Here is a 12,795-nt window from a genome sequence, read left to right on the forward strand (position 1 = left end):
CGTCATCGCAAGGCATCGTGGGACTTGTAGTCGTATTGCCTTTCTCTCACCCCCTAGCTGTAAAACAGCAGATACATAACTCATTTAACTCTTCAATAGGAGTTTACAACATGAAAACGTAACGATATATTGATTTTAACTTTATGAATAAGATTATCTCGGGTGGTTTACGTTAATGCAGTCTTTTTGTGTGACATTTGCAGTACATTTTCCGGCCGTTAGATGGACCCTGGGTCATTTCCCTAGCAACATGACAGTAACACTCGTGGGATAATTCTTATACAATACAGGACGTTGGTCTCTTACACAAGTCAAGGCCAGTTATATAAAGAAACAGTCTTCAAGTTTGGATTCACCACTTTAATTATGAACTCTGAATTATTGGATAGATCAGCCTTAAAAGCAGCGGATGACTATTGCGAGTACAGACGGTTTGTTGCTTTCTTTTTTTTTGGTATATGTATTAAATATAGCCTTGATACTTTTGAATAAAATCTAATTCGGATTAGCAATGCTTCAAAGATGTATCTATAAACAATATCATGGCAAACTATTTTTTTAAGGTTTTGATAATCAATCAAATAATAAAAATAATCAAATATTACAATCAATTAATACAATGGTTTCTTTAAGTTATGGACCTGGTAAGGCTGGCATCATAGCTACACCTGATTAAACAGAAGAGGTCATGTTCTCTCATATACCATACCACACCACCAATAAAGTGCCTCGTTGAGTGGCTTTAATGAGTTTGAATTAATCAACTTGAGCATTAAGATAGCAAATTGTGTTCGTCTAGACAGAAGTATGGATATTAATGTACACAATCATAATTAAATCAACAACTGAATGTGTTTGATTAAATCATTCAGTGGAAATCAGCGCCATTTTCAGCACAAATAACAACACACGTCACCACAATTATGTCATCACACAGGTAGAAATAGGCAAAGACAGAAATATATTATAATGGCTTGAAACATTTACTCCTGCTCACTAACACATAATCACCTAAATGACATATTTTTAATTGAAGTAAAGCTCTTTCCTTGTTGTTGTTGTTGTATTTTTTAGGATTGTCGGCGATGATGACGGAGGCGTACTGTTTACTACTGAGCAATATGAGGAGTATAAGAGGAAAATGCTCCCACAGCGAGCGAAAAACAGACTGTATGTGAGCTTTGGTGTACCAGGAGGTATCGACTGCAAACTAGTTGGTCCAGAGACACCGTGCTTCTGTGCGCATAGGTGGTATATAATTAACCATGCTCCATTTTACTTGATACAATAGTCACTGACCAAGTAGGTGCACCTGCACTATAGGATCCAATACAGAGCGATCCATTTAAATCAATTATAATAAAGAGCTATACATTCACACTTTTGTTTATAAATGTATTGTTTGTATAAGGGACCGCATTTCTTTCTATTATAAAGCTATAAACACTAAGCAAAATATTAGAAACACCTCTAAGGTTATACGCAGTGCAGTTCTTTATCATGTAAAATTTTCCGTTGTTGTCACAGAAATTCAGTTTGAGGTAAAGTATTTATCTGTGGACCCCATGCGTTGGTCTCATTAGTTTCATCGAGTTCTGTCATCTCGTCCCGCTGTGTCAGCCAATCGACTCGTTCCTTTTCCATGCGTCTTCCCCCAGCTGTCCCTCATTGTGCCATTAGTTAGTCTTGTTTAAGCTCATGGTTTTGTATGGTTCCTTGTTGTGCTTTCCTGTGTATATGAGTTTAGAATTTTTGGAGCGCTCTTCCTCCAGTGCTTATTAAGTTATGAATTTCGAGCACAATGATTGTTTTTCTCCTGATTGTTTTTATCTATATCTGGTTCCACGCGTGTCTGCCATTCTGCTCGTTACTCACATTTAGGGATACAGTAGTAAGCTATCAGGTGAAATTTCAACATGTACCTAAAATGTTCTTTAGTCAATCCCCGGCCCCGCCTGTGTGGAGTTTGCATGTTCTCCCCGTGCCTGCGTGGGTTTTCTCCGGGCACTCCGGTTTCCATCCCACACCTAAAATCCGAATGTCTATTTCTTTTGTGAGTAGTGTAGTGTAACCATTTATCAATTTGATTGTGCAGGTGTGCTTGATGAAAAGGCTAATCTCTTCCAGATACAAGCAACATAAGACAGACTTTGAGATAATTCCTTCTGAGAGACCTTTGCTCCTACCATGCCGAATGAAGAAATGTCTTTGTTCCACCTATGAGTATCTTCCCCACATCGGGACAATACCCATCCGCTGCCAGTGTAAACATTTACCTGAGCATCACAACGAAACTGACGGACATTTGTGCAAAACGTGTGAGTCAAAAGTCCCCAGCCTTAATGATCGACGTATACCCATTTTGTAGTTCAACCAATACAGGTGTAGACTGCAGAAAATACACATTTCACACAAAAGTTTCCCTTTCAGGTGACTGTTCTGGGTTCAGGAGTCCGTACACGTGTGGTTGTGGCCAGCCCAGCTTTAATCACCAGACCCTGGTCAGCCATGCCTTGTAAAACACTACATGGAATTTCAGTGACACAATCACCAGTACTTTACCAATCCTCTCAGGTTGAGACAAAGTCCGAGAGGGAGGCACGGGGTCGCCCGGTGGGCCAAGATGTCCCTTATGCTGCAATGGGAGGTCTGACTGGTTTTAGCTCCTTGTTGGATGGTTACATTGCTTTGGAAGCCAGTGGTTCAAGTGAGTAATCTTTTATGCATCTTGAATCTATTGGATTGACCAGAATAACTAAAGGGACGACATATATCACCTAATGTCCATCATTGAAAACTACTCACAATACGTTAGGGATATATGTCTTTCGGATTAATTTTAAGGAGGAACTTAAAATGCACGATAATCGTGGTCTTGTTCATTGGTCGATTCGTGGGTCAAACAACTGTTGAATTTGGCCATTCAGCTCCTTGTTACAACAGCAAGCTGTGCAAAAAGATGGAACGTTTGGGCGTGTGCATTCAAAAGTTTCGAGAAAGTCAAATTAAGGTCACCTGTAAAGGTTACATTGCATTTAAGTTCATCCTGAAATATCACCCAGAAGCCGAACATCCTAGCATTTTATGAGTAGTGTATGTTGTATTCTTCAGGTAATGAGTCAAATGATGATTGCCAAGAAAGATGCACAGCATCAAGGATAAAACAAGCATCTCCTGAAGCTTCCAGTTCCATTTGTAAGAGGAAGACCAAATAAAAGGGGATGCCATTGTTCCCAGCATTACCTGTTCATTGAATACTAATGGAAAAACAGTTGAGTTGCCATTTCAAATAAATTCAGAGAATGTGCTTATCTTTAAAAAGAAGTCTTGTCACATAGTGATTATATGCCACAGCCAATCAACATTTATTGTTATCAGTGGATGCGATGCAATGACACATGAGCAACGCCTGAACAAATCACAATTTGACAGCATGTTAATTCACATGAATGCTCTTTGGATGAAAGAATGGAGATTTTGAAGTTCCAGACAATATCAGCGACATAGTGATAAATTGGATTAAAAAAAAAATGCTTTGCAAATTCAAATCCACAGTTTGCCCTGTTAAATCTGAAGAAGAGAATTAATAAATTTGACCTCATCCATCCATTCATTTTCGATACCGCTTCAGGGTTAAGGGGAGCTGGAGCCTAACCCAGCTGACTACGTGAAAGGTGGACTACACCCTGGATTGGTTGCCAGTCAATCACAGAGCCGCACATGCAGAGAGAGAGGTTGAAAAAAGTAACAAACCTCTTCACGTTTACACTGAACCCACACTGCCTACACGGAAGTCAGGTGATTGAACAGCTACAACCAAGCTTGAAATTTAAATTTAGATCATTTCAATTTGAGCCAATGCAAAAAGGTGAAACACACCATCAAAAAGCAAGTTTCAGTTTTAATTTCTACCTTCACTGCGTCCGTCCAGCCAGCCATCACATCCATTGTGAACCACGACACTACCAATGGTCTTTTATTTTTTATTTTGCTTGTTTACTAGGAAAGCCCAAAATATACAACTTGTTCTATTAGTGGTCAGTATAAAAATTTAAAGGTTTGCGCGACTGATGTTCTTGTGGAGAGAAAGCCGCCCACTCAAACTATCACCAAAAATAACAGCAGAACCACAGTGCTGCGTTTAGTGTTTAATTCCTGCATAGATGTACTGTGTGCCATTGATTAATCCTATTCCTCACGGCAGATCAGCAGCGACGACTGCTGATTTAATCCGCACTGTGAATGGAGAGTAAGGCGAGTTTGCTTACTCTATTGGTGGCCCACTTATCCTAAAAAAAAAAAAAAAAAAGACTTAACAGGCTCTAAATGAGGTTCCTATCCCCCTTAAGTGTACCTACTGCGATAATGTCGCAGTCATACTCAATCAGTGTCCACATCGATGCTGGCTGGTGCATCTCGATTCACCTGCGTCGTGATGGTGGTGAACAGGTGGTGTTTAGTGGAAGGAATTTGGGTTGCGCGTGAAAGACGTCATGGGTGCACCTGGGTCTCTACAGCCCAGTGCTCAGGGGGAAGTGAGTGGAAGGGATCCCATGTGAAAGCTGACAATTCCTGTGTGTATCTTCAATGAATACCAATGCACTATACTCAGACATTATACACACATACAGACAGGATTCATTGACTATTACATTGAAAAAGAAAATGTGGCAAGCACACACACACACTGTACTTACAGCAAAAAAAAAAGGCTCTTCTAGTAAAAATGCTGATTCAACTCCCGTACTCAAGTAAAAGTAAAAACTAGAAACCAATAACTCTGAAATGTACTTTTAAGTCTCACTGAAGTGAAAATAAATGTCTTCTAAATGTGATACTCCACAGAGATGAGTGTTGTTAACAACCCTTCAAAGTTTGATTAAAAAAAAAAAAAGAAAATCAAGTATATAAAATTAGGCTTTAAAATCATGAAAAAACAAACTGCTCTCGAACGCTGTGGGTGTGTCCACTGGATGCGCTCAAACCACGGTGTGCTGTCAACCTGGAAAAATGGATGCTACAGCTAGCATCTTTCTTATGGCTACACATAACTACATGTTTGAGCTGTGAAAATATATTCGCTTAAAGCCTCCGGTAGCTGGAGCGTAATTCCACCAGGCCGTCGTGGGGCTTTTCTGCACTGCAACAACGAGGCACTCTAAACCAGCCATGCCGGCCTGTCCACGCGCCGACTGTTACGTCAGGCTGTCAGGACCACCCCGCCCCCCCTTTGCTATTTCGCCTTTCTCTTTTTCTCTTAACATGGCCATAGCTGGGGATTATCTTGCTTCTCCGAATGTGTTGCAGTTGTCGTTAATGCTCTCTGGTTGTGCTTCCTCCATGTCCCTGCTGTTCCTGTTTTTTGGCCTTATTAGACCTCGAGATAAGTCAAGATCTCAATCACAGTTGACTTTGTCTCCCTCAAAAAAGGACGTCAAAGATCTTTTTTTTACGTTATGCCATCATCCATGGAGGTTGAAAAAAAGTATCAAGCTTATTTTGACAAAGGAGTAGAAAAGACGTAAGAAAAGCAATACACAAGTAAAGTACAGATAGTTAAAAAAATCTACATAAGTACACTAAGGACATATTTGTTCTTTGTTACTTCCCACCACTGAAAAAAAAAAACAAGTTACCCCTTTTATTCCACACGCTGGTGGCAGCAGGTTGAGGTGCAGCATGAGAAACGATAGAAACCCAAAATAATTTAGTCGTCACACCATATAATTAAAAATAATCGCCTCTGCGTAGCAACCCCATTTAGGAGGAAACAGCATTTTACTTTTGGCTGAAGGAAATTACTACCCAGCCCTGCCTGATCCCCATGGAGACCACACCTAGCTTGACTGACAGACCAAGCGCTAAAAATCAGGAGACGCAGCACTGAAGATTAAATTGGCAATTATTATTCAAAGAAATACCTAATTAAAGTAAAAACTGAGGAAAATGGTATGAATAAATAAACAGTATTTTAAGCATCTGAAAATCAGCATAACCAATTTCATTAAATGCTTTTCAGAAATTATGATGTGATGTATATGATGACGTACACCTCCCTGTAAACCCAAGCGCACCACAAAGTATTAACATGAACGGGTAGCTACCTATCACGCCGTCTTAATATGGCAATGACAAATTAATTCATAGAATAAATACAATTGAAACCAGATGTTTGCATAAACTATATAAAATACTTTTTTTCCCCTCACCGTCTGACATGAAATCAGATGACACTTTTCCTGTTTTAGGTCAATCAGGATTGCCATCATTATTTCTATTTGCTAAATGTCAGGATAATGAGGGAATAATAATAAAAAAAAAAAAAAATCACTCATTTTTAGGCAATTTTTCATTACTTTATTCAAAGTCAGAAGTTTACCTACAGTAATGTTAATGTAGTCCAATTTGGGATCATTTCGGTGGACGCTTCTGATAGGTTTGTTGACAGCCTTTGAGTTAGAGACACACCTGTGGCTGTGTTTGAACTAGGCACACCTGAAACACGCTTCTTCTTTGTGCAACATCATGGGAAAGTCAAAAGCAATCAGCCAAGCTGTCAGGAAGAGAATTGTGAACTTACACAACTCTGGTTCATCCTTGGGTGCAATTTTTAGATGCATGAAATAGCCACGTTCATTGTGGGTGGGGTTGTTTTTCTACAGGAGGGACTGGTGCATTTTACAAACTAGATGGAACCAAGAGGAAAGAACCTTATGTGGAAACACTGAAGCAACATCTCAAGACATCAGCCAGGGAGTTAAAGGTTTGGGCGAAAATGGGTCTTCCAAATGGACAATGACCCGAAGCATACTGCCCAACTGGTTACAAAGTGGCTTTAGGATAAAAAAGTAAATGTTTTGGAGTGGCCATCCCAAAGCCCTGATCTCAATCCTATTGAAAATGTATGGGCAAACCTGCCTATTGTGAGAAGCTTGTGGAAGGATATTCAAAACATTCGACCCAAGTTACACAGTTTAAAGGCAGTGGTACGAAATACTAATGAAATGGATATCAACGTTTGACTTTGACAAAAGCAATGAAAAAAATCCTCCAAAAAATCCTTCCCTCATTATTCTGACAGAAAGCAAATAGAAATAATTCTGATAATCCTAATTGACCTCAAACAGCAAAGGCTTTGTCTGACTTGATGTCAGACAGTGAGGGGGAAAAAAAGTGTGTGTCTTTTTATATAGTGTATGTAAACTTCTTGTTTCACCTGTCGATGAAGCATTGCAGTTTTGATTTTGGGTTAGGATTCGAGTTGAATCCCATGTCAGAGTCCCAAAGGTGGTCTGGAGATTAGTAGATCAGAGTTCGCCTACCACAACACTAGTACCAGCCTTTCTTTTGTCTCCAACAATAATGATTTTTAATCATAAATTGTCAGTTTGTGTACAGCGTGTTCCGTAGCAGAACAAAAACCACACACAATCACATGATGCTGACTCATTAGCTGTGTGAACATCTCTTTTGTGGTAGGAACAGTAGCGAATTGACAGTGCAGCGACTTCATGGAAGCTGAGATTCAATCCCCTCCTGTGTTGGTTGACACGAGGAGGAGGATCTGGAATGAGTTGTGAGAAATGGGTTTTAAAAAAGCTACGTCCATTATGTGGTGAAGCAATGAGACCATAGCACATGTGCTTAAGAGGTTGTGAATATTTCATGCAGTGTCATGTGCATGACTAAAACAAATGTAACCACCAGTTAAACTGATTCTGATACTTGCAATAATTTCTGGTCAATGAAAACAGGGACAGTAGCAACTTGCTGGAGAGAACATTAACGACGATGACGCAACAGATTCACAGAAGCAAAACATTACCCACCTATAGCCTCATTTAAGAGAATTGATTGATGTTGTTGTCAAGAGGCTGATTTATGGCAAATGCACTGTGTCTTGTGCTAGCCTAAAAACTACAAGCTTTTGGTGTTCAAAAATTCCGTCTAATCTGAAAAAACATACAAGGGGTATTTCTTCAGTTGTTATCATCCAATGGTTTATTCAGCAACACTGCAAGTGAAGCAAGTGGGTGCGTGCGTGCGAGGCAGGCAAGCTGTGAAAAGTTCAAGGTAAACATGCGAAATCAGGAGTAGACATTTTTAATTGTTATTATTAGTTTAATTGTTTTCATATGAATTCGTTTATTGTATTTTTTATTGTAGATTATCAAGAAATAATGCAGCATTTATTTATTTATTTATTTGGCGCCTGATCCGGTTTATGTTATGCAGTATAATAAGTTCTGCCTTTGCATAATAATATTGCCAAGGTGTGGTTGTTGCTATTAGACAATTTTTACATAAAGAAAAAAAAAAACAAATGTCACAAGACGACCATAGTAAAATACATACTATTAAATGAACAGTGTCAAATCAAAACTTGATATTATCCTTGTGATATGTTTGTGCTGGGTTTACTTTTGCGCTCAATTTTATTGGATTAGGCGAGTGATGTCTACAACAGAAAGTCGCAGTAAATCTAAAATGTACCTGCAATTTTGGTTGCTGCCTCACACACATTGACAAATGAATCAGCATTATGCACACCTTCACTTGCGACATGAACATTAACACAAAACCTGGACGTCTCTTTCATTATGTGGACACGTTCCAACTGCCATTTGAAAGTCACGTGGGAAAGTACTGTAAGTATCCCACTCTGGCGAACGTTTCGTTGAAATGCATAAATCATACAGTCGTCCATTAAAGGTACTCATGGTGCCTAATGTTGACAAATTGTTACCCAATTCACTCTTTTGTCCTAGGTCGTTATAAGAGTGGCTTGGAATAAAAATAATAATAAAAAAAACATTTTAAAATGTCATTTGAGGATTTTACCATCCATTGTTATTGTTAGAAATGAATGGATTGTGTCCTATTTGAATAAAACAATTACCTTTTATTTTGCCTGAGAGTGACATAATAGCTTTTCACTCGCTGGCCAAAACATTAGGTACACGTGCCGCACATAATGAGCTACTTCTGATGATTATTATTGTGGTTGTAACACAGCATTAAACTGAGAGGCGTTTCCGATACTTTGTGTCACCAGTGATGCAGTGCAAGTCCACACAGGCGCAAACAATTACAATATGATAAATACATTGTTAACTTGATACTTTTTGGGTGGTGTCAGTGAAAATGAGCATGGCTAGTTTGGACAAGGAAAACATTTGCATTGGATATTATTAGATAACTATACCTCATGTTTTGCTTTGTTTTGCTCCATCAATACATTTAAGCACATGATGCGACATGAAACTGATAATTATTCGCAGTAATTGCATTGACATTTATTCAAAAATTGATAGACTGTATATTTGTTCCAAGAAGTGACAGCAAATTTAAGATTCTCCTTTATTTGGACAGTGAAATCAAATATGTTGATATGTTTGGTAATTTGATTCCGCAAATCTTTTATCTCTGCCAATCAAGCTGACATTTTTCTGACACCGATGACCTTTTTCTATCGCATGTCTTGTCTACAGCTGTCTCACCTGGACATCAAAAAGCTGCTGACATCCATCAGGTGTCCTCCAACGAGGACGTAAGCACGTCACACCCGAGCCGAGCAAATGTGTCACTTACAATGTGGCTTGACCTTCTGCTTGGCTTGCTATCAGAAGACCTTATCGTGCACTGCATTCACCTGAGCAGCACAGCGGGGGAAAAAAACCTACACAGATCATAATATTGACAGCAGAATACATGACTTTAAACTAAAAAAAAGAGGGCTTGTTAAAATTGTGATTGCCTGTGTTTTCTGCAGTAGTGTAGAAATAAGTCCTCACTTGCAAAGCAAATACTTCCCTCCACTGTGAATCATGCCTCAATACGAGCCTGACAGGAGGACCTGTGCACTATATTGCACCTTGGTTTGAAACATGCCAAAGTTGGCTGCAGAGGCTCAAAATAATAGCAGAGCTTACTTGCAAGTAACCCTTTGGGACCATAGTACAATAGTGTTGCCAAAAACAGCTATTTAGATGTCGAGAATTCCGTGTAACAGACGTTAAATAGCCAAGAAAAGCTGTGTGAGGTTGAAGCGCAAAGAAGAATGGAGGAGCAACACCTTGTTGAAGAACAGTCTTGCAAGAAATCATTTCAAATTACCCCGTGTTTCATCAACTGTGTTTTAACTAACGCAAACAGCCTATTGGAATAAGTCTGGTAGTAATCTTTTCACTACATAGTAAGTAAAAATGATTATTTATTCAATGTGAGTCCCATTGAGTTGGAGGATGGCCACCGATTTCTAGTTCTGCTGTTCAGTAGACTCTTTCCCAATGCTGACTGTATTATATTCGGAATATAAATAAATACATATTTTTATCAACAAGCTAAGGCCGCTGTTTCACTCATCTTACCCACTGTGTGTGCGAGGATATAGCTTTTAACCCCACAAAACAGATGGCAAAGAACATGAGTTAGATTGTCTGTTTCGGACCCTATTATCGGGACAAATTAATTCTTAACACACCTCAAACGATAGGATGATCTTATAAAATAATCAGAAAATATATCCCATCATCACATTATTGAAAGAGCGTGAGTTTGTGAGGGCTTATTTTCAGCTGTTGATAATTATACTGAACGGTCTGTCTTATCAGATACGGTATATGGCTGGCTTTTGGATGTTGACAGAAGCTCAGTGGAAACTGTTTGTGCGGTCACAATAATTTTATTGCTAATGATGCTCAAATTAGATGTGGTGGGCTAATGTAATATACTCCCTCATGGGTTATCAATCAGCGGAAGACCTAGTAATACAGTGTGACATGATGTGTGCAGAATAATGTGTTTCTTTTATTCAACACAAAGCAGCGATGTCACGCCTAGATTTTAAAACCCAGCAGTAAAGATTTAACGTCAAGTAGTGTTTTATGTATGTACAATAGTATAAGATCTTATACAAGAGCAGTATCAAAAAGCCTGCCTTTTTAATTACAAAAAGGCTGCTTCTGTTTTGCAATGCATCTGTTTTTTGATGTACCTAAATAACCTCATTTACCAAATCAACAATCTCAGTATGATGCAGTGCAATTGTATTGTGATATAAGGTATAATTTCAAAATAATACTCCTTTGAAAGTGTTAAGAATAATTAATAAAAAAAAAAAAAACGGGAAAATTTCATTTCAGAACAATAGCCATACAAACTGACATTACTTCTGTACACTGTGGAGTCTGTATTCTGTGGCTCAATGTTGAACGACCAGAGGGTGAATATAATCAATCAATCAATCAACCAAGCTAATTTGTTCGAACATTGTATATTCTGTTACGTATTGTTTTATTACTTGTGTCTTTTGTTTCTAGAGAGAGGAAAAACGACATTTTGATGTATTCTGTAGCGTACTGCCAATATAAAAGCCTTGAATGTATGCATTCCATATGGTAACCGCACAGACCATCACTTCTTGTCCTATAATGGCTCACTGGTATTGTGCTGTTTCATAGTTTATATTTTGCTTTCGCAAGTCCACGTCAAGGTTGACTATAAGTTGTCCAATCATCTAACATATTTTTCACGCTAGCATCTCTCCAATATTTAGGCAAACATCAGTTCACCTTTCAGCTTTCTCCGACATGCAATATTTTGTACATCCTGCTGCATTTCCACACGTTTTGACAGTTACTCAGACCCAAGCTGTTGTCGTAGAAAAAAAGGTGTCGAGCCCATTGACGTGACTTCCTGAAGAGGACTGCAAAGTCTAATTCCTGCCGGTAATCGTCATGATTGGGGTTGCGACTTTGTGAGACATGTTCTCTCACTTGTGTCTCATTCCCCAGCTCGCTTGGAGCATCCTGTATGACACAAAAGGCCCTCACAGCATCCTCTGCGCAACTTAAGGAGCACTTTTGCAGATAGACGACTGATTTGTTCGATAATATGGCTGGGAGCTGACATACAAAAGAATGATGAATGGGAGGTAAATGAAGCACTTGCTGATACACAGCCATTTAAGTCCTATTTGGGTGTGCATATTAAGGGTGCTCCCTTGAGATCGGGTCTTCTTTGGCTTGATGCGCACGCCTGCAGGTCCTTTGTGCCTGTTGCTCCTTCTAACAGATGGGAGGAGCTATATGAGAACATTTCATTGAAAAGTGATTGAAAAAGAACATTCATCCGCATGGGAGCCTGTTTCAAATGTTCTTATTATTCAGGCGCCAACAGGAGCGTTTTTTGGTGAGAGGCCTCATGTGAAGTGTCACTTTTATGACTTTTTTATAGAATACCATTATTTTGTTGTGAGGAAGACTCACTATAACGTTGATTGTAAAATCTGTTATTGCCATCAGAGATGACATAAGAAGTAGCAAAAGATTGTAAGATGTTAGCATACCTCTTAGTCTGGAGGCAGTGCAGTTTTACACCTAGGCAAACAACACTACAATCATAAACAATGTTACAAGAAGCGCAACAAGTTGGGACGTTGTGTTAAACATAAATAAGAACAGAATACAATGATTTGCAAATCATGTTCAACCTATATTTAATGGAATACACCACAAAGACAAAATATTTAATGTTCAAAACTGATAAACTTGATTGTTTTTAGCAAATAATCATTAACTTAGAATTTTTTGGCTGCAACACGTTCCAAAAAAGCTGGGACAGGGTCATGTTTACCACTGTGTTACATCACCTTTTCTTTTAACAACATTCAATAAACGTTTGGGAACTGAGGACACTAATTGTTGAAGCTTTTTAGGTGGAATTCTTTCCCATTCTCGCTTGATGTACAGCTTCAGCTGTTCAACAGTCCGGGGTCTCCATTGTCGTATTTTA

The 12,795-nt window shown here is 38.8% G+C and overlaps 1 protein-coding gene across 4 annotated transcripts; it reads left to right on the forward strand.

Moving 5' to 3' along the window:
* The first annotated feature begins 276 nt into the window (after positions 1-276).
* fam221a (family with sequence similarity 221 member A) lies at positions 277-11,439 on the forward strand. 4 transcript variants are annotated; one of them, XM_061760909.1, is made up of 7 exons: positions 277-431; positions 1,075-1,238; positions 1,939-2,053; positions 2,128-2,318; positions 2,431-2,501; positions 2,575-2,707; positions 9,492-11,439. In XM_061760909.1, exons 1-7 carry the CDS (start codon positions 367-369, stop codon positions 9,692-9,694), a joined length of 942 nt encoding a protein of 313 aa, XP_061616893.1. In that variant the 5' UTR covers positions 277-366; the 3' UTR covers positions 9,695-11,439. The 4 variants fall into 4 exon arrangements, with proteins under 4 accessions (XP_061616893.1, XP_061616895.1, XP_061616896.1 ...); XM_061760911.1 differs by lacking the exon at positions 9,492-11,439 and adding an exon at positions 3,112-3,289; XM_061760912.1 differs by lacking the exon at positions 1,939-2,053 and having other exon boundaries at positions 1,075-1,248.
* The last annotated feature ends 1,356 nt before the right edge of the window (positions 11,440-12,795 follow it).

This window comes from Phyllopteryx taeniolatus, chromosome 21 (assembly GCF_024500385.1).
Source record: "Phyllopteryx taeniolatus isolate TA_2022b chromosome 21, UOR_Ptae_1.2, whole genome shotgun sequence".
Classification (NCBI taxonomy): domain Eukaryota; kingdom Metazoa; phylum Chordata; class Actinopteri; order Syngnathiformes; family Syngnathidae; genus Phyllopteryx; species Phyllopteryx taeniolatus.